Source organism: Calypte anna, chromosome 1, assembly GCF_003957555.1.
Source record: "Calypte anna isolate BGI_N300 chromosome 1, bCalAnn1_v1.p, whole genome shotgun sequence".
In the NCBI taxonomy this organism is placed as follows: Eukaryota; Metazoa; Chordata; class Aves; order Apodiformes; family Trochilidae; genus Calypte; species Calypte anna.
The window spans coordinates 119,599,485-119,618,420 of record NC_044244.1 but is presented as its reverse complement, the minus strand read 5'-3'; the positions used below and the strand labels follow the sequence as shown (position 1 = coordinate 119,618,420).

Here is an 18,936-nt window from a genome sequence, read left to right as displayed (position 1 = left end):
AACCCAGGATTATTTAAACATGCACACACACACGTGTAAACAAATAAAGACTAAAAGCTGTTGTGTTTGAAGGAAAATTAGTTAAGGAAACAGACTGGACATCAACAAATCTCACTTTGTTCTCACAGGCAGTGAAGAGAAACAGAACAGCTAAAAACTTCAACAAAAAGAAGAGTAAGGGAAGCACATCTTGGTGGAGTCTAGGAGTGAAAATACCAGACTTACAAAGTAATCATGTTCTTAAATGTCAATATGGCACACGCCAAATATTACTGAAAAAAATACAGGCATCTAAAGCTGTATTCCCAACTCAATAATTTTCTCAAGGATATGAGCATGCGTAAGTGAAGGACTATCTTTAAGGACAAATCTATGCTGAAAGAGCAGTTGAACAGAGCAGTTACAGGAATGACCAGTATTTCCCAAGTTTCCTTTCCACTATTGACAAAAACACTACTTTGATCCTCCCAAGCCTGTTTGAACCATGTTGGTGAATTTAAAGTAAAAAACAAAAACACACACCCACCCCTCAAAACCCACACAAGAACTCTGCTCCCTTTGCTAAATTAAAATCCATCTTTACCAGGCTAAACAATCATAAAAACATGCAGTTAATGTGTTGGGAGATACTGTTCTTCTGCCTGAGGCAACCACATGCTTTATGCCTGCACTGAAAAAAAGTTGGCCCGTATTATAATGCCCACACAGAGTGGTATTTGCATTGCCAACATCTGTTTGTTTTTCTCTTCCAGTTTATGGAACACACTCAGCTGGAATATCTAACAAAGTAATAACAAAGATGTTTAAAAGCATTTAGAATCCAACTTTGTATTTTCTTCCCTGTTCTTTTCAGAAATTTAAGGTATAATACAAGTACACACTTAGCTCCATCCTTACCCCATTCCTCATATTCACTGATTAATTTAGGAGCATTTAAGATTTACCAACACAGCTTTAAATGCCCCGAGTTACTTAAGAGTACAGAAACTTGTGAAGAATCATGCCCCAAAAAACAGACTCATGGAAATGGCCACAAATTATTAAAGGGTTTTATTGTGCAAAGATTTAAAAATGCTGGAAATCCTTTTGTATTTCCCTTCATTTCGCTTCCCCCCCCCCTCCCCATGGCTGGAAATAAGGAAACAGCCAAGTTATTCTATAGCTGGTTCCCACCACCATAACTTTCTGGTTCCCATTGAGCTGTGCATTCAAGCAAAAACAAGAACAAACACCAACAGCTCCATTCCCATCCATCTAATAGACAGGAACTCACAGATGCTTCATTATATACCTCCTGCTGGCACTGATGAAGCAGAAGATTTGTATAGAAAGAAGGGGGGAGACTCAGACAAAACACAAGAGTCATTGTAATTGTTCTCATTCCTAATTCTATTAGCTAATGTTAGCCAAAACATCATGCTACTTTAAGCTTTTCCTCACTGTTAAAAAATACAGGCGTTGTCAACAGCATCTCGAGAACCTTCCATTGACTGTGCATGTCACACACATGAGCTTAAAGAAGACAGGAGGAGGGAAAAAACAGGACCATTCTGTGTAACTGGAATTTTATTTTATATATAAATAATAACAAGAGACTGAAGGATTTTGAGACTTGCTAACTTGTGATGCTGATCCTGCAATGGGACAAGCATGGGCAGACTTGAGTCCTACTGCAGATCTCAAGACTGACCCGAAATATGTAGTGTCCTTTCACAGATTTCATACCCGATGCCCAAGCAGCACACTGTCAGTCTTCTCTGAGGCAGAAGGCAGATTAATCACATTCAAAATGGATTCCAATAGTTTTCCTCTTTTTCTCGGTTAGTTGTTGCACATAACTGTATTTTTTGTTCACCTGTAACCAAGGAAAGGGGACAGAGGATAAGGGGATGAGGGAGGGAGAGAGAAATCAGAATTAAATGCCGTAGGCCTTATCTCTCCATTGTCAAAGTGCAATTAAAACTTTGTTCTTCAAATAGATTTTGATCAATTTGCCACACCAAAGAAAATTTTCCATTCCAACAGACTTCTAGTAAAGAGAGTCAAATTTTTGTATTACTGCCATTACAGCAGTAATGATCATGTCTGCTCTAGAGAACTCAGTTCCTACAGTGGAGGTGTATGCAAACATAAAAGAATTCTTTACAGCAACAAAACGCCAATGGGAATCTTATGCAATAAACCAACTTTCTCATGAAGTATTCTTTTTAATCCCCATCAAATGCATTTTTTCTGAATCTCACTCACTGTGGTATAAAGCTAGGGTAATATAACTCAAAGAAATGGAATTACAGAAATATGAAACCCCAACAGGGTGAAAATGAGGTAAGTTGTCTTCATGGAAAAACACAAAGCCACAGCACTTCCATGCAACTCTTCAGCACAACAGCTGCATAAAATTAAGGCTTGCTTCTCCCATGATGGGATGTGGTTTGAGCCCTAGTTTGCACATAAATATTGATGACAAACATACTATAATAAAGAAGGAGCAATGCTGTGGTTTTTTTGGAATGGAGAAGTATGTTACAGTCTCCAGCCCAAAGTGATTTTGTCCTTGGCTGACCGTTCACAATTCAGAGACTCATGCTGTGGGAAATCTTTATGAGGAAAATGAGATGGTATTTATTTTAGTAACCAGATTCAACAAGGAACATTGCCAACCGTTGAAAATACAGCAAGACTTTCAGGACTGATCTAATTCAGAATAAATAAATGTCTTTTCAAAAGTCACAGCAGTGTTCTCCAACCTTTGGGATCACTCAAATCCAACAAAACATCTGGACTTAGGTATGGAGTTAAATAACTGGATTTGATTTCAAGCAAAAGTCACAAATTGCCACCCCCGCAGACCAGCTGAAAATTGATACTGAACTTTCACCATTTAATTGCTCTATGTCAAAAATCTCATGTTTCATTTATGTATCTCCTCCAGAAATGTGACAAAACAAGTATATTTCAAAACCAGCAGCAGCCAGGTACTTTAAGCAACCTAAGCAATCAGCTAAACTCTTTAACAAGAAAAACAGCAGAACATCTGAGACAGCAGCTGCCAGTGAGGTTTTCCTCAAAGCTCATTTACATAGCATGAGCATATTTATGATTAAAATCCTGAGGACAAACAGATACTAACTTTCATATATGCCTCCCTGACAGCTTTTGTTCCTTTCCTTCCACCAACCCCCTCCTTAAAGAAAATACACCTTCAGCAAAAAGCACTAGTGTTTCAAATAGTGAGTAAAGACCTTCCAGAAACTACTTTGACATAGTAAGAAATGCTAAAAGCAAATACAAGCTATTTATGGGCTTCTGTTTGTACTGAGCCTTGGTATTTGTACAGTGTTCCACATACATAAAAAAAGATCAATTTTCCGTGCTTTTTATCATTAAGTAGCTCTGTCCTAGCTCACAATAAGCTTAAAATTCTCATGCATTTCAGAGAAGCTTTTCTTCCTCAAAAAAACCCAAACAAATATGTTCTTCCCAATTTTTATTTTACATGGCTATTTTATAAACTAGTTGGAAATATTCTTACAGGCTTTATATTCATAATTCTAAAGGAAAAACTAATGTACTCAATAAATTAGCCAGACAACATACCTTTTTATCCTATTATCTATAGCAATTAAAATACATTAAGGGAAACAGAACATTAGAAACTAATTTTGCTTTTAAAGCTGACTGTGTAACAGTGGAACACTTGCTCAGCATATGTGTGTGCTCCACCACATCTGCAAACGTTTGTGACTGGTAATGAAGCATGGAAGAAAAAATTGGTGCAGTTTTCTAAATATGGACTCTATTTACACAGTTGGCAGTTAGGAAAAAAGGGATTTTAGTGATGAATGGAACACTGCATACAAAAATAACGTGGAGTCCATACATTTGCAAGGATCACTTTCTGGTGAAAAATAAGTCTTTAGCATAATGTGAAAATAATACAGGGCAAAGACAAGCAATTAGAAAACACGTTCAGAAAATACACCCGTCAGCTGATGCCAGAGAAGATATTATCTGATGCTTTGTACTAAATTATGTCCAATTACACTATCATTAGTAATATTAAGGCTCAAATACAGAGCTTTTTGTCCTAGGAAAGTGAACCATCTTTGAAAAAAAACTGAGGAGGTTTTTTTGTTTTGCTTTTCTAGAAACTGTAACAATCACGGGACTTTCTTGAATTTAGAAAGCAGTCCAGTGGCCATGTCAGAAACAGAACTGGCATTTCAACTCAAGTTTCTGGCTCAGAAAATTGTGAAATGCTGCCTGCATTTCCTCTGTCATTGGTTTCCAGCTGATAAGGCATGTCTCATTAGGGAGGGGCATTACATGAGAGGTCAAGCATATGGTGGATTGTTACAGACTGTAAGATTGCTCTGTGCCCTGGCACTGACAGATCTTCAAGAGAAAAACACGTCAGTAGGGAAGAGGTTTGTTTCCCCACCTTCATACCTGCATAGGTGTGACAAAGGCAGCAAAAAGATTTTTGGAAGGGGGGGCAAAAAGGGTAAGGAAACAAGGAAAAAAACCCAAACATTCAAACAACCAATGGTACATTATCGAGGCCTTGCTAAATTAACTTAGAATCCTTGGAGGAGACACACATTTACTTGCTACACTCTAAAAGAAAAAAGTTTAGATAAGCTGAATAGTGTCAAGGAGAATGCATACTCTTGACAAAAGTTTAGGTTAATAATTTATTTCTCTGCCCCTCTTTGTTCATCAATATGAAAAAAAACCAAGTCAAACTTGCATATATTCAGCTTTTCCAGGTTATTCTGCTGCTGTAGCCACACACTCTTATCAGTCTTTACCTGTTTGATGCCAAGTGACCTGGTGGTCTACTTTCGAGCTCGCTCTTCATTTGAAGTAGCATGGATTTCCAGGGGATTGTTATCATCTGCATCACCCTTGAGGAGGGAAAAACATACAGAAAATTTCAATTGTGGCAATCCATGATTAATGTTTCTGCCAGAACAGCTGAAATAAAATCCTCTTGCAAAATCAAGGCTTATTAGACTAATTCAGTATAATATACTCAAATATGATCTTCTCCCTAAATGGTGTATAGATTTTCATCTTCCTGTAGTTAGCTGAGCAATTAGAGGATTTGAAAGAACAAGTAGTTCAACAGAAATGTTTTAATTGACTCATTTTGCCTGCACTAGTAACAGAGGATGAATTCCCACAGAATGGCTGCTATTTTGCATCTCTGAATTCTGAGTGGACTTATACAATAGGTCTCTTTTAGTACATATGCTTTGAGAGAGTGTTCTCACACTTTCCCCAGGATAAGTGAGAGAAATCAAAGAATGAAGAGAGGCTTGTTAGAGCGTCTGGTCTATCTGTTTGCCAAGTATGCTATAACAAACAGGCATTTGATTATAGTTTTAAATAGATATTAATTAAAAAAACACTCAAAGGGCCACGCATGGCTAGGGGACTGAACCACATGACATAGGAGATGAGAGATGTGGGTCTGTTCAGCCTGGAGCAGACCAGACAAAAGGTGAATCTAATTGCTACTCATGGTTCCTTAATGGGCATTTATATATTTGGAAGAGCTAAGCCCTTCTCTGAGGTTCACACCAAAAGGACACAGGCTCATGGCACATTTCTATTAGATCTAAGGGAGAAGAGCATGGGGGGAAATAATACATCACACACCACTGCTGAAGAAGTGCAGCAGGTTTTCTAGTGAACTTTTTGCATCTCCATTCTTGGAAATACTCACTGCTTGACTGCACAAGGCCTGAGCCACCAAATCTAATTTGAAAGCTGCCTCAGTTTTGAACAGAGGGTTGGATGAAGCCATCAGAGGTTGCACCCAGCATCAATTATTCTTAAACCCTACATTTTAAAACTTAAATGGTATTTTATTTTTATTCTATAGTGATATTTTTACCAGCATGATTTAAATATGATGGAAAATGTAACAAAAGGAGGCAGAAGAGACTGGAAAACAAACATTTCACAGGATGGGTCAAACTTATATCCCTGCACAAACTGAGCACTATAAATAAGGCATTGGGTCCATGAGAGCTTGCATATGCTGTGCTGGAGCTCTGGACTCAATACATCAAGATTCAGTTACTTGAAATATGCCTAGCAAGACTAACAGGTAATCCTTTCAGAAAAGGATTTTGTTTTGATCACTACCCTGGACATTTCATAGTATAGGAAATCACATCCACAAACCACACCCAGTTCAAAATAATGATCTACTCCGTAATTTTCCTGTACAGGAACTTGTAAATTACGACATTTTACTACAATCTATAATGAATAATCTGACTCACAATGCCTCATCTCAGGGATTACTCAATCCTGAACAAATGAACCAGAAATAAGTTGTTCACTGAGTTTTAGATTTTTCCATTTGCTTGTTTTAACTTGTAAAAAGCAAATCCCATCTAGGTAGTATCTTTTTTTGTCTTTAAGAGGGGAAAAAAACCAAAACAACACACACAAAAACATACAGGAAAAGTGGGATCTTGCTCAGTTTCCTCTGTTTTTGTGAGTTCAGTACATCTCACCCCAGCGCTTGCTGTCACTAGATCTATCAAGCCAGAGTTGTTTAATTCAAGACAATCCACTGCTAAACTGTCATTTCTCACACTCACTCATTTGCTGAATTAGCAAATAAATTCATTTAACTCCACCCACTGCATGTGCCCACTATCCAGATAGTAAACCTGAGTGCAACTGATCAAGCAATAATATATCAGAAAAGGATGCCCTTTGAGCTGGCACAAGAAATAAACACACATAATTTTATAACAAAGCACCAAAGTCCTCCAGTCACACTCAAAACCAGATCAGATGTGAAAAAATATGTTTAGGTCAATGGCCCAGAAGACAGACCCCCTTTGGGCCATGATGCCTGCTCATAATTAGAAGCAGGCACACATTCAAGATGGTCTTTCTACCTTCTAGCTCCATATAACCACTCCATAATGTGTTTGGGTGGCCAGAGGAGTTAAGGCATCAGAGCTCTATCCCCCAGAAGAAGAGGAAAGACCTCGCAGCATTCTTACACATCTGACAATTTCAGCCAAGAGGCGACTGATAAGAAATCTCCATAACATATTCATTAGTGAAGTGTTCAATACATTGGGATTCCATGGGATTTAAAAAAAATAAAAATCATTACCTGAAATTGAAAGAATTGGAAATAAGAGAACCGTACACAATACTTTTTATAACATTTCAGTACATGAGTGATTAAAAGACAGACTACCTTAGCTCACAGTATCTAACAGAGATACAATGAGACTTCAATGTGAAATGACAAACTTTAAAAAGACCAAAAAAACCCCCACACCAATGATTTCTGTAAAAATTCTCCTTCCATCCAGAGAAAAATTCTCAAAAGCAACCTAGACTAATCTAAAAAAAAACCAAATGTGAGGTGGCCTTTTTCTCATCTTACAGCATAGTCTGATGGAGAAGTTCATTCCTGTCGCTCCCTCTGAAAAAATCTTGCAGATGGCCAGGCTCTTTTACACTGGCACCTAGCCTTAGAAATTATAACTCCAAAGGTAGGTACACACACCTCTTATGCTTATGGAAAACTCTTGAAAGGTAGAGTCTGGCCACCAGAAAAAAAAAGTGCAAAACAAAATCTGTAAAAGAAAAACAAAGGCTCATCTTGGCTCATAGATTAATAATTTACCTTTTCTTATGTCCTCTTTTTTTTGCAATGCATTGCTTAGGATAAAGAGAACATGAGTGGCTTACCTTATTTACCCAGGAGGGTAACAATAACAACATCTCCAGTCAATCAGTAACTTATTCTCCATCTTTGTTTTGGCTGAGTTTAACCTCAACTCTCAGAAATATGAAGCACTTTAAAAAATATTAATCTTGAGTTGCTCTAAAAAGCTCAACTTTTGGGGATTAGATTCTTTCTTTCCCACCTCTAACACATTTATATTCACTACAGTCTAAACTAAGGATCCAGTCCAAAAGAAGCAATGATTTATACAAGTTTTACTCTATTGTTGTTCTACTACCAAGCAATAAAAGGAGAGTGTATGTCAGGGAACAGGATTTCCTGTGAGAAGTAGATGTTTATCTTTTAGTTTAGACAAAGTTACTTTTCTGTTCATGAGCTGCATTTCACTAGCCTAACATTTCAGGTAGCTCAACACTTTTGTAGGCACTGGAAAGCAAAAATGTGTATAAGTAATGTAGGAAAGGGGGACCTTGCAGGAACGGTTATATTATTGGTATTGTATTACTAACAAGGACTAGCTGAAGGCAATGTGGGGTATTAGCCTTCATAACTGCAAAAGACCCGTTATAAGAGCTTGATGCCCCCTAAGGGTTTAAGCCCTGAAGAGGGTTTCAGATTCAACATTCTAAAAAACAGCACAAAGCCAGCCATACACTGCCATACACTTTTTCAAACTAAGTTTAAAATAAACATGGTTTGAGGGACACATCTTCCATTTCACTGTCTCTTCCCCTAAGTATTCTCAATGTGATAACATAAATGTTAAGTCTAATTCCCCTGATTTTTGTGGAATTACTTCTTGTGAGTAAAAATCTCTCAAGTAAGCAAAGATTTTCAAAAGATAAAGCCCTTAAAATACTCCTGCTCCCCACATCAAGATGGTTACATCTCTTCAACCACCTCCTCTACCTGGGGAAAGAAGTAGAAAACTTGTCCACTTCCTACGAAGACAAGGTATACAGAAGCTGAATAACTACTCCTGCTGCTTCATCCTCCCAGAAATAAAAAGTGTGAACACTGACTTTCACTTAAGGTACTTGAGTAGTTTTAGCAGAGGACTGACACCCTGAAAAGCTGGCTCAACAATCCAGCTTCAGGATCCCAGATTTGCTCTGTGGAGGGGCTCTCGCCACAGTGTTTTTAAATGCAGCAGCAGAAGGTCCTGGAATTTCATCTTTCTTGGCAGAACTTTGATTTCAGTTGATATGACCTCAATTTGGCACAGGTTTTTGTTTCATAAAACATTCAGAAAATTAACATACCACATCTATTTTAATGACATATTCCTGCACAAACATGAAGTTATGCACAGCTGTGGTACCTATGACTATCAGAAAAATTACGAGCAATGTAACAAATTAACTCAAGCCAAGAAGAGCCACCCATATACTGCCTGACTATTTGCAAGAATCCTTTGTGTAGCAACAGGAAAATGCTAAAGTGAATGTCAAAAACAAAAAACATCTTTTGTTCTGGCTTAGCTTGATTAAATGGGTTACATCTGCTGTAACAACAGCTCAAGAATAACATTCCTATTTGCCCTCCCTAGTCAAGGAATCTAGCTGCTTAGTACAACAATAAGAAATCAATATACAAAAACAACCCAGTTCTTTCACAGTGCTGTCAAATTAAGACAGAAGTCCCAAAATGTATGCTAGAATTCTGTGCCAATTTTAGTACATCATAGTTAGAAATATGTATTTTCTTCTATCACACTTCTGTATCAGTAAAAGCTCCAGTAAAAATGCAGCAGAACAGAATTCCTTTTGCTAGAGAAGTTGAAACTGCTTTGGTGGATCAAATCATAGGTATGAGCAAAAAAGTACTTTTTTGCACTAGTATAAGCACACAGCAGAGACAGACTGCACAGGTTTCTCTAGAGTAGATTTCACCTCTCATGTTAGGGACATACCAGTGCTTACACGTTTAAAAAAAGGTAGAGGCTTTCATTATGACCTATGACAGAACAACTCCTAATAGACCATCACAACACCATATTAAAAAAATCCCCATACCAATTAAATCAAACCAGCAACAATTAAAAAAAAAACAAAACCCCAAAAAAACCCCCAAAACCCAAAAAAAAACCCCAACACAAAACCCAAGCCCACACTTATCCCCCTTCAAATTCTCAGCCATGTATTTTATATTGCTTCACCAATGCAGACCAAAAGCAGCCTCCCTCCCATGAGAAATACTTCCCAGTCCACATTCTAGTGACTTGGACAGCAAATAATTTTTTCCAGCTGCTGTTCAGCTTCTCCAGATACCAGGGAGACAACATGCTCTCTTTAAGAACTTCAGAGGACAAAGAAACAACAAAGCTTTGTACTCCCGTGCTAAGAGATCACTGAACATCTGAAATTCAGGCAATTTCAAGTGTGCAGTGCTTCTTCCTTTGAGTCACAGGACCTTTGTATCTTGCCTAACGCATGAAACTGAATGTCAATAGTTAACACTAACAACATCTAATCAATTAGGTGAACTTCAGGAGGAAACAATTCAATGACATTTCACTCCTTTGTACAAATAACATATTTTGGTAACTAAGGGGTGCGATTAAAGATTCTGCAAGGAGGAAGAGAAAGAAGTGTGTTTGTTTAGTGGTCCCTGCAATTTCACATGTCCTTTGTTTTTCTGCTGAAGTGGCAAGTGCTTGAATAAGCCTTATAACAAGATGAAAGCTTCAAAAGTTTTTGCCTTCCAATAACAACTACATGTTTCCTTTTGAAAGCCTGGGACACAATAAAATAAAAAGCTCAGCTTATTTTTACTGATACTGTCAGTTTGTCTTTCTGAGATATTTTAATGTTGGCTATTTTTTTAAGATAATTTTTGACAGGCTCAGTTTTATGAAAGGTACAGTATGATTAACTAACTAACCTCTGTTTGTTCAAAGAGCTACATACAACTGCATTTACTGAAGCACCTAAAGCCAGTATAGAATGAATGTCCATTGATTAAAGTCTCCACTCTTGTAAGACTCAGAAAACCAGAGGACACAAGAACATTTCTCCAGTCCAGTTTGTCTGGAACTAGTCCCACACCTACACCTAAGGTCTCCCATTTGTTGAACTCTGCTTCACTGAGCCATCTACATATATTTCCTTCAAGTCAGTTTGCTTATCTTTATCAGAGAGGTAAAACTACAAAGAGAGCTTGCTTCTGTGGGCTAACAGAAACACCTAGTAGAAAAACCAAACCAAACCAAAACAAAACACCATTATTATGATACTTAACTTCAGAAGGTTCAGGCAGGTTATAAATTATGACCAAGACATTATATAATGTAGTGATGCATTCCATTTTTCGTAAGTCAGTGCTGATCTTCAAATAGTACCATCAATCAATCAATCAATCATCCTGCACATACTTTGAAACCTGGTAGCATTTTGTAGAATTCAAAATGCATTTGAAGCAGCGAAATAGAATCTTATTTCCAAATTTTTTTCAGGGAAGTATTTATGAATGATGGCTCTAACATAATGATATCACTGTGTACTGCTCTATGGGACATCACTACCCAGTCACAACATCTAGCCATTTTAAAAAGTAAACAAATATACAAAACCCAATTTCTACCACTGATTACAGTTGTGTATTGTTTAACCAACTCTGCACACAAAGATGAAGTGCAAAGAGTAATGTGCAGTCCTGGGTTCCCCAGTCTGAAACGTGCACAGACTGGATTGAGTCCAGCAACAGACCACAAAGATGATGAAGGGACTGGAGCACCTCTCCTATGAGGAGAAGCTGAGAGAGCTTGGACTTTCCAGCCTTCAGAAGGCTCAGGGGGGTCTTATCAAGGTATATAAATACCTTACAGGAGAATGCACAGAAGACTGAGCCAGTAGTGCACAGTGGCAGGACCAGAGGCAATGGGGACAAACTGAAATACAGGGGGTTCCATCTCAGGAAACACTTCTTCACTGTGAGGGTGACCAAGCACTGGCACAGGTTACCCAGGGAGAATCTCTGTCCTTGGAGATACTCAAAAGCTGTCTGAACATGGACTTGGGAAACTGGATGAAGGTGGCCCTGCTTGAGCAGGGACTTGAGCCAGATGACCTGCAGAGGTTCCTTCCAACCTCAGCCATTCTGAGGTTTTATAGAAATTATAGAAATAAAACGTACATTATAAATATAAATTCTAATATAAAGTCTTAATATAGACTGCTTTAACAAGCACAGACATATAAGCAAATAGTTAAATACCAACACAAAGACTAACCAGGACATTTAAATGATATGACTTAAACATAGTGCAACTACTTTGATGACTCTAAGTCAACTGTGGAAGACCACTCAAACTGAAATACTGAGATTTAAACTAACTGAAGGCACACACGCCTTGAAATGGTGGTACTGTATGTACAGCCCATATGAGTGCTGGAAAAAAAGGCATCCCTTCTCTGGTGAAGTATGCAAGGAAATCATACTGTATCACTGATGCTCTGTAAGGGGATAAGGGAAAATTGCCCTGTAGGAGGAATAAGGAAAGCTGATCCATTCTAAAGCTAAAAATAAGCATGAAGACATTTGCTTAGTTGTATTAACAATATTAATTTTAAAAACTTCAGTTTTTGCAAAACTCTGGAAAACAAAGCCTTTATATTAGTATTTGCTCTACCATCAGATCATATCAGACAGTCTGCTCTAACAGAGAACTGTACTAACAGACAAAAAATTACTTGTAGAAGAGAAAATAAAGATGAATGTTATTCTAAAAAACCACAAATAAATAAATAAATAAATCACACGGAATGACAGTCTGACCCCTTGTACAGTGTTTAGCAACTGGAAATCTAGAAAGAAGATTCTAGATCTGCTGGTTCAAAGCAGATTCAAAAGCAACTCAGTCTTCTGGATAAGAACTGATTAAACTGAAGTTTCCTAAAATAGGGCTGTAAGTATTAATTCACACAGCTAGTTCCCTATTTTTAAATCTGTAAGAACTGCATATCCCAATAAACAGCACACAATTACATCATCATGATAGGGCAGCTATTCTTTAACATTCAAAGGACAACAACAAAAAGGGAATGAATTTAAACAAGATTCTATTTTTTTTCACTCTTACAAAGAACTGATACATAATGAAAAAAATGTTCTCAGATTTCTAAGAGGGAGTTTGTCAAAATAATTATATGTTTTTTAAAGTTTGTTTTTTAAAATCATAAAGACTGAAAGAGCCCTAATCTCTAGCATTCCAGTCACAACATTCCCAACTTTCCAATTAAACACCTATTAGATGATACTAAAGAAAACTTCCAAACAACATTTCTGAAAGTTTAATTTGAAATAAGCTTAAATTTTTCCCAAAGCTTAGAAAGACAGAGTGAAATTTTTGTCTTCAGAAATAAAGCTGAGTCAGAGTGTTCATATGAACTACTGTTCATAAATTTATCTAAAATTGCAGTGGTAAGTTTAGAAGTCAAGTTAATCAGGCTTCTTACCTTATCACCTTTCTTCCCAGACTTCTTCTTCTTAGGATTATCCTTCCAAAGAGATTCTACAGCAATATATCCCTGAAGACTCCAGTCATACAAATGTGTGCCAGCAACCTTTGAAATAAAAGATATTAGAAGGCACACATTTAATAATTTGGGAAGTATTTGCTTATTAAGTAGTAGGAGTATTAACGCACAAGGTCTCTAATAGCTTCCTGTTCAAGCTCAGGTTGTAAAGCATTAATAAACATATTGAAAAAAAAATTACATGAGAAATAAGAAGAGCAAACTTGCTAAAAACTTGTTTAAAGGCTACCTGAATGGAAACAATTCTGGTTTTCTTAGCATTTGATGTTCAACAGGAATAACAAAAGCAAATAATTTTTAATTTGATCATAGTAATTTCAAAGACACACACTCAAAAAAAAACCCAAGCGTACTTTGTCACTATGCTGTGATTTTATATTTTCACTGCTTTGACAGAATAGTCAGAGTACCCCTTTGTTTCTTTTTGTATGCTATTTACAAGAGCTGATTTGCTGATAGATGACTGCAATGAATAACCAGCTGTCAGCTCTCAATACAGAAGACAGCTAGGAAAGACAGTGCTTGCTATATTGCACCAACAGGTGATTTTATGACAGGAAAAAACCCTAAATCTAATAAGAGTATCTCATGTCCCATACATGATACAGAACTCTAACATTTATAGCATCCTTTAAAACTCAAGAGTGTTATTAGACGTTGAAGCTCAGGTCAGTATTCATTATCACTATCAGTTTTCTTACAAATAAAATACAGTAAAAATGGACAGTTTGTTAAAATAGCTTCTGAACTAAAAAAATAACAAAAACAAACAATAAAACACCTTATGAAATCAAGAAATATGAAGGTACCACCCTATCTCCCACAGCAGGCAAAGCTGGAAAATCAAAACTATGAAAACAGGGCAAGCATAAGTGATACTTCTGAAACAGTTTGCTGATGTTCCTGAAACAGTTTCTGAATGAAATTAAAGTTTCTTCCAGTCTCCAACAATGTTCTGCTCACAAATTTCCTGAGCCAGAGATGATTTCTATGTGTATAACAATGCCCAAGTAATTTCCCTCCTATGAGCAAGATGCACTTCCCCTTGAGTCCAATGCAAGTTTTCAGTATTCACAACATCCTGTGCTAAGGAGCTTTACTGCTGGGCACACATGGTGCAAAGAACCACTTCTCTTTGTTCATCTGAACTAAATTAACTACACCAGCTATGTACCACAATGGTAGGGATGTGCTTCTAGGCAGAGATCATGTTGCTACCTTACAGAAGAGTTTATCTAACAATTAGAATTAAAAGAGTCATAGAATCCTACCTGCTTCAACCTTTCTAGGCAGGAACACAGTTCAGATGAGATGGGCCAGCACCCTGTCAGGCTGAGCCTTTAAAGCATCCAGTGCTGGGGAATCTACCATCTCCCTAGAGAGGTTACTCAAAGTCTGACTGTTCTCAGAGTGAAAAACTTATTTCCCATCAGGATCTTCCCAGGAGTAACTTTTACCCATTACTCTTTTTTATCTGAAGAACCCTTTTTTTTTGTAGTTTTTGACACCTCTGGCCAACTTTAACTCCAGCTGAGCTTTTGCTTTTCTAAGTGCATCTCTGCATGCCCTGGTCATTTCCCTATGATTCTCAATGGGTGTTATTCCAGAAAAAAATAAAACAAGAAAACAAATCCAAGTCAGCAACTACATTTCTGAGTCACAACTAAATCTAAAACATAGGTTGTTTTAAATACAAAGGCCTAGCATATCTGTCACAGCATTTTACAATTAGAGTTGTACATTGGTTTTAAACAAGTCAGTATGATGCACTAAGTCTCCCTGTATTTGATGGTTATTGGAAAACAATTCAGAAACTCTTCCAGGGATCAATATATTAGACCTAAAAAACCTCTCAATTCAGACATTACAGATATAGCCAGTTATCTTCTTTTTCAGTATCAGGAGTGTTCATTCTCAAGGACTCCAAAAAATTATTTCTGGAAGTCTGAGGAGCCTTTAGTTCATCTGGAAAGATACTGTGATCAGTTGTGTAAACAGTACAAACCTACCAGCACTGACAAATAACCCCAATAAAGAAACTGAGAGAGGGTACTTTTTTTTTTTTTGCAGCCTTACTGAGGACAGAGCTACCAACATAAAATGAGAAACAGTAACAATTATCGACCAGCCCTTTCGTGTTCCTACTTAAAAACACTCATTTAAAATACGGGAAAACATTCTAAATACCTAATGGTAAAACCTGAAATGTATTAATATAGGAGTCATCAATCAAGCAAATTATGAACCACACTGAATGAGAAACTGGCCCTTCACACTGCTGGAGGAGAGCAGCTATACCACAAGGTGCAGCAACCCAGACAGGCTGGTCTGCCACAGGGAACCAATGTTTCAATCCTCTACACACCTCCCAAGACCTGGGACCCACACACATAGTCACAGCTGAAAAATACAGCTCTAGAGAGACTGTAAGCCACAAGATACAGGCTCAACAGGAACAAAGCCAAGAAATGTTTATAACCACTCAATGCATCCCCTTTTAAACACAATGCTAGAGGCATGCATGAGGCTTGTGTTTTATACCTCTCCTCATGGAGCAGTTGAAGAGCAAGCAGCTGGGTATTGTGGTTGCCACCACTATTCTTGGGAGTAGCAGTTCCAACCAGGAAAAGTAAAAGGAACAATGATAATACGAAAAATTCATTCCACTGTTTGAAATATATATTCTGACATTCATACCAAGAGTTCCTTTCAAAGAAAGACAAGTTTTTCCATCCAGTCATCTGGAACTCTTAATTTCTGGAAGATAATTTCCAGCTTGTGTTCAACTACAATGTACTAAAATACCATCTATGTTCAGTGCAACACTCCTAAGTATGTTCACGTGCTAAAATTTTAAGAAAATAAAAGTCAAACTGAGTGGTTCTCAATAGGGACTCTGAAATAAATAGTCTGAAAGCGACCTTGGGCCACGAACACCAATACCGGGTGCATTAGCAGTGTCTCAAGGCCTAGTGTGCATGTAAACATGCTCCCATATTTTAATTCCACAGAGGACCAAAAGCATAAAATACTAACTATCCTGTATGGTATGAATCAATACATGGATCAAGTGATCCCAACTCCTTTTCAACCCACACTTCCTGTATTCATGTCATACTCTCTTGCTATAACTTTGCTTAGCAACTCATGTATTATAGTTAAAGAAAAAAACTTTCTTCCAGAAAGATGTATCAAGCATTGTACCCCAACTGCAAATAGATTATGCTGTGCTAACTTCCAACTCTCCAACAGCAAGTCTTTAATGAAGGTGGGAAAAAACCCAAAACAATGCAAAGCCACACACCCAGAACTTTTAAAATCTTTTAAAGTATGGTAAAATCTGAACGTTTACCCAATGAAGGCAAATCTACCACTGTAAATTAAAAAGCAGTGATAAAGTACTCAAACATGTAAGTATAGCAAACTCAAACGTGTAGAATAGCATAGTGTAAAAAAAGTAAATACAAAATTAAAATGTACGTTTTAAAGTATTTCCTATACTGTTCTATTAATGTGGAAAGTGAGCTTTTTTCTGACAGCACCCCTTTCTAGACTCACAGAATTTTTGAGAGGCCTATGAAACTTCAAAATAATTACTAGAGAGGAAAGTAATTTCAGGTTTAAGAATAATTATTATGGATCGTAAGATCTGATATACTTAAATATTTGCTTCTTTAAGAAAAGTAAAACATAAAAAGAGGTTAGACGAACCAAAACAGTATGTAGTATATTGTTTTCTCCACAGAAGTTTTCTAGCTTGTACATCTAGTGTCCTGACCAAGTCAACAAAACTAAATCTATTCCGATCAAGTTTCAGGCTCCTGGTCTCATATCTGATTTTTTGTTATAGTCAGACTAAGAACTGTGAATTAATCAAAGGGCAATCTTGCACTTCAAAGTTTTCATAAAATAAACAAGGCATTGTGAAGCTGTTAGTAGCAAATCCACAGTTAAGATGGAATTGAGCTTCTTTAAAAACAATACCATCAGTTGAAACATCATTCAATCACTTCCCACTTCACCGTCCAGAAAGCAACTAGAATTTCAATACACAGTTCCAACAGAGTATGTCTAAGCTTCTTAAATTTGATGTTTTTTTTTTTCTGTCACCTGCATAATTTTCACTCCTTCAGAATATGTCAATAGAACTAGATTTATTTAGAGCATCTGAATCCTGGAAGCACTAAAAAAAAGATTCCATCAAGAATCATGGTATCACTATGCTGGCAGAGTTCAAACACAGCATTTTTGATTCTCCCTAAGTCAATGACCTTTTGTTTTTCAGAGAACATCAGATATTCTTTAGAAGACCATATTTTCACTTTTACATCACAGTGTTATTCCAAAGCCACCAATAGCTAGATAGCAAATTTACCAAAGCCTGAATTTTGAAGTATTTCTGACACAGTAAAATATGTGCACAATCATTGTTTAAAAGCTGGATTTGAAAAAGAAAGTGGTGTAAAACTGAGGAATCTGCTGGAACAATTAAGAGTGGACAACAAGGAATATGAACTGATATCAGCAGAGACTGTAAACAACTGTCTGGTCTATTCAGTTCTTTCTTTTACAGGAAAAACACTTAAGTAACTGTAAATGAACATGATTCTTATGTGCCTGAAATCACAAATGCATAAGCAGTAAAGGCATCCATAAGCAGCAGAATTCTCACCCCATTCCAGAATCTGCATACTCTCTTTCTTAAAACTCTATCCAACCAAAAGCAGAAAATTTCAGTAACAATGCTTATCTCAAAATGTCATTCCTATGATTTCTCTGTAGAAACTTCTTCCTTTTTATTTTCTTCTTCTTTTAAACCCTGTTTTAATTTGCTCTTGATACTTCAGGCTTCCTTGGCATTGTAAGTAAACATGCAAACTGCACTTACTAATCATATTTACCTTTATTTATTATTACTTGAGATTAAAGATTCAGAAAGGAAATTATATTCCTCAAATTTGAGACATTGCTGCAGATCTTAGAAAAAAGTCACTAAAACCCTTAGTACCTCAAGGGCTTTCAGCCTAAACTGCATCCTTTGACAAAGTAATTATAAGTGCCAAGCACACTGACATGGCTTTTAAAAATGGATTATCAGTTAATGTGAAGGCAGGCAACAATAACCAATGTAAAAGTCACTTCTCCAGAAAAAGGTACCATCACTGACCTGTGCAATAGCAACTGCTTGCTGAGGGTAATACATGGAGGCACCAAGAGCCATAAGACCTGTAGGATACACTAACTTCTTTATTTTTGAGCCTGTTTAATAACAAACAAACAAAAAAAATGCAGTTAGAGTATATGATAACCAAGATAGGTGGACCTACCCTTTATTTACAATTGAAACAATGTATTTAAATACAGTTTAGCATATTTTCTTTTCAGTTTTAGTGGTTTCTTAAGAAGCATGATTACTCAGACCAGTAATTATTCTTTTAACCTTTTTAAGGTAATATTTTGATTAACTTGGTTCTATAGTGTGAATTAACTATATTTTATGCAGTAATGCATAATTTATTTCAGTACTGAATATTGAAGTAAAAGCCACAGTTAAGCCAATTATATCAACTTATACACTTTTCTAAACTAAAAGGAAAAACTTGGGAAAAGAAAGGTTAGGATAGCATTCTTCTGATGCATCAAGCTAAACAAGAGACACTACAA

At 36.8% G+C, this 18,936-nt stretch overlaps 1 protein-coding gene across 2 annotated transcripts in view; it reads right to left on the bottom strand.

Annotated features, from left to right (window-relative positions):
* Window positions 1-1,111: 1,111 nt before the first annotated feature.
* The window catches only part of APOO (apolipoprotein O), a 31,822-nt gene continuing 13,997 nt past the window's right edge, over window positions 1,112-18,936 (bottom strand). For both annotated transcript variants that reach the window (XM_030447782.1, XM_030447774.1), the window contains 4 exons: window positions 18,440-18,531; window positions 13,192-13,299; window positions 4,812-4,907; window positions 1,112-1,855 (listed from right to left, as the gene is read on the bottom strand). In XM_030447782.1, the coding sequence (XP_030303642.1) occupies window positions 4,839-4,907; window positions 13,192-13,299; window positions 18,440-18,531 (269 nt within the window). In that variant the 3' untranslated portion in view covers window positions 1,112-1,855; window positions 4,812-4,838. The remainder of the gene's footprint in view (window positions 1,856-4,811; window positions 4,908-13,191; window positions 13,300-18,439; window positions 18,532-18,936) is intronic.